Genomic DNA, 3,538 nt, shown 5'->3' with positions numbered 1-3,538 from the left:
GTTTTCTGCGTGTCGGCTCCTCCCAAAGCTGAAGACCTGTCCAGCCTCTGCAGGGCCGGCCCGGCCGGCTCCTCGGGACGTGAAGTTGGTGTGGGTTTCCCCTGCCCAGATGCGTCTCCTGGAACTGAGCCCTTCCAGCTCCATGCGTGACCTTTGGAGCATCAGAGGGGCAGGCTGTAAAAGTGTCCCAGCTCCAAGTCTGAGGAGGAGGGCGGGGGCGGCTGAGACCCCAGGGGACTTGGCCCTCCACACCTAAACACTAGCACCCTGTCCAGATCCTCTGGGGTCACCAGGCCCCACCACAGGAACTGCGCTTTCCCCAAAGTCAGGGGAAGAGCAGGCCTGGGCCCCAGAACTGAGTGAGGGACCCGGTGGGCGGGGGCGATCCTGGGATCCAGAGGAGCCAGCCGGCCTGCAGCACTGTCTCCACCTGGACTGTTCCAGAGGGGCCTGTGCCGTCCACTCTCTGCTCTGCAAGCTCAACCCCCGTCACTGCCCAGTGGACGAAGAAGGTTCCCGAGAGCCTCCCTCACCAGACTCCAGCAGCCTCGCCTGCAGACCAGCTTCACTGAGCAGTCCGACCCGTGTCATCACCCCAGAAGCAGTGAAGGGCCCCCTGGACAGCCTGGGCGCCCACGGGACCCAGGAGATCACCTGCCCGGGAGTCCCAGCCAGGCCTCGGGAGCCTGGGCGCCCACGGGACCCAGGAGATCACCTGCCCGGGAGTCCCAGCCGGGCCTCGGGAGCCTGGGCGCCCACGGGACCCAGGAGATCACCTGCCCGGGAGTCCCAGCCGGGCCTCGGGAGCCTGGGCACGAGCCGGCCGCTAGCACAACCCCGGCTTCCTGGGGGCCCACCCCCCACCTCCACCCAGAGCTGCGGCCAAACCCAGCCCAGCCAGGCCAGGGGCCCCGCGCCCAGGGAGTGGTCCTCCAGTCAACAGGACGGGCTTCCGGCCCCAGACTGGCCCAGGCATCCCTCACGAGAGCCACACAGCTCCCCTGCAGACCCTCGAGAGCCACACAGACGGCCAGCCCGCTTCCATGAGGGTGGATTCTGAACTGGGAAGAAATCCCTTCCTTTGATGAGGCGTGCCCCCACTTCTGCCCTCCACAGCAGGGAGGCTCCCGATGAGAGACCCTCCCCCACCGCCACCCCCGCCGCGGTCTCAGCCACGGGGACCTTCTCTGAGTCGCCCTGCGCCGTGGCCTCCAGGGGCCAGGAACCCTTCACAGGCTGCTTGGAACGGAGGAAACGTGGCCCGAGGGCTGGGGTCACTGCAGGGCGTGTTCACAGCTATTTTAAACTGAATGGCAGGTACTTTCTATAGAAGGAACAGGGGTTGACTCTTCTCTTGCTCCATGGTTTCTGCCACTAATGGTGAAATCTGTCTTCAAAAATCTAATAAAACTCAGTAATAAAGCTTTGGTAGATTATATATTTATAGCTTTCTGGGTTAGAACTCTTCAGAAGCTGGCTGGCCGGTTGGGTTTGTTACCAGCTACACAGTAACCTTTACGAGGCGTCTGTCACAGGAAGGGGCCAGGTTCTCACACCTCGGGCTGGACGCACCAAGCATTCCTGGGACCCGCTGTCTATGGGGGGCTCACTTTAACCACACGCCGTTACTCAGACACTCCTGCAGCCCCGAGTGCACTCCAGCACCTGGATCCAACCTCCAGGGCCCGGGGAGGGGTCTCGCGGGCCCGGGGAGGGGTCTCGCAGGCCTTGGGGTCTGTGGGCACTCGTGCTGAGCAGGGTCGGCCAGCGCTGGAGTGGCTTCCTCAGGAGGTTGGGCTGGTCCCTGAGAGTCCCCAGCTGCCTGCCCTCCCTGGGGTCCCCTGGACGACCCCCCTGGCCTGACAGCACCAGCAGGGCAGGTGACGGGAGGCAGGTCCAGAATCAGCTCACGGCCACACTCACCCCCCAGGGGACACACGGACGTTTGCGGGAAGGAGGCAGTCAGCCTGGCGCCCTCTGCAGCCTGCGGGGCAGCTCAGGACAGGGGTACGCTCACCTACGGGCATGGGGGTCCAGGTGGTGCTGGGGATGGGCAGTCCTGCTTCCCCCGCCTGCCCTCCCAGCAGGGCTCCCCAGCCCAGGGTCCTTGGCGGGGGCCCCCAGGCTCACAGGACGCCCGGGGCCTGCTCCTCAGCGGTCACAGCTCGGCGCTCTTCCTGCTGGTTCTCTGAGGCCCCGATGCCCCTTCCGTCCCCCCAGCTCCCTGCTGGGCACAGGGAGCCGGCCGAGCCCACACGCCCTTGGCCAGAGACCAGCAATGGACCGCTATTTCCAGAAATCTTAAATAGTCACAGCGTCCAACAGGAGTGAGGGCCTCCCGAAACCCCCTGGAGTTGCTCCTGACAGGGGTGACTGGCACCATCAGGAAGAAAGGCCTACACCCCCAAACCCAGTCCTGCAACAGCTTTTCAGAATGCTGCAAGAAGGACTGGATGATCTGGAGACGATCGAGCTGTTGAAGAGAACCTGGGCCCGGCTGGGCGAGGGTGGGGGACAGTCTGATCCCAAGAGATGACAGTGAGGCTCCCACGGCGTTTAGCCCTTTAGCCCGTCAGAGCACCTGGGCCTCTCAGGTGGAGGGAACTGGCTCCCGGCGGCAGGCAGCCAGGAGGACCTGACCTGGGGCTGCTCCAGGGCTGCTCAGGGAGCCCCTGCCCCCGCGCCCCCAGCCGCCTCGTTTTCAGCTCCTCACTGAAGTGCTGAGGCCTTAGATGTCGACGGCCGGACGACAGCGACAAGACGAGGGAAGAGACCTTCCCAGGGGACGTCTGTGGAACCAGCTTCATCTTCTCCTCTCCACGCCACGGGGAGGACCAGCTGCTTGGAGACCGAGCCTGGCTCCCCGAGGTGTGGGAAGCCTTCCACAGAGGAGCCCTGAAGCGGGCAAAGGCTGATTTAAAGTGACTTTTGATTGTCACGAAGCCTTTTCGGATTTTGGTTTTGGAAGGCTGGGCCCCTGGGGACCACAGCTGCTGACACGTGGATTCACATCATCTGATCGATGTGCCAGCGGCGCCCCGAACCTCAGCAGCGCTCGTCCCTCATCCTGCCACTGCCCCATCCACCCAGTCCACCCGGATCCTGGTCTACACTGCCTCATCCACCCAGTCCACCCGGATCCTGGTCTGCTCTGCCTCATCCACCCAGGTCCACCCGGATCCTGGTCTGCTCTGCCTCATCCACCCAAGTCCACCCGGATCCTGGTCTACACTGCCTCATCCACCCAGGTCCACCCGGATCCTGGTCTGCTCTGCCTGGTCCACCCAGTCCACGCGGATCCTGGTCTACACTGCCTCATCCACCCAGTCCACCCGGATCCTGGTCTACACTGCCTCATCCACCCAGGTCCACCCGGATCCTGGTCTGCTCTGCCTCATCCACCCAGGTCCACCCGGATCCTGGTCTGCTCTGCCTCATCCACCCAAGTCCACCCGGATCCTGGTCTACACTGCCTCATCCACCCAGGTCCACCCGGATCCTGGTCTGCTCTGCCTCATCCACCCAGGTCCACCCGGAT

General features: G+C 64.1%; 1 protein-coding gene across 1 annotated transcript in view; it reads left to right on the top strand.

Annotated features, from left to right (window-relative positions):
* LOC105002245 (nascent polypeptide-associated complex subunit alpha, muscle-specific form-like) overlaps positions 1-1,145 on the top strand; it is a 3,927-nt gene extending 2,782 nt beyond the window's left edge. The window contains exon 3 of the mRNA XM_010858779.1: positions 445-1,145. Within this exon, the coding sequence (XP_010857081.1) occupies positions 445-1,060 (616 nt within the window). The 3' untranslated portion in view covers positions 1,061-1,145. The remainder of the gene's footprint in view (positions 1-444) is intronic.
* Positions 1,146-3,538: the final 2,393 nt, after the last annotated feature.

The sequence above is a fragment of the Bison bison genome, unplaced genomic scaffold (assembly GCF_000754665.1).
Source record: "Bison bison bison isolate TAMUID 2011002044 unplaced genomic scaffold, Bison_UMD1.0 scf7180017864401, whole genome shotgun sequence".
Lineage (NCBI taxonomy): Eukaryota > Metazoa > Chordata > Mammalia > Artiodactyla > Bovidae > Bison > Bison bison.
This window is presented reverse-complemented; position numbering and strand designations above follow the sequence as displayed.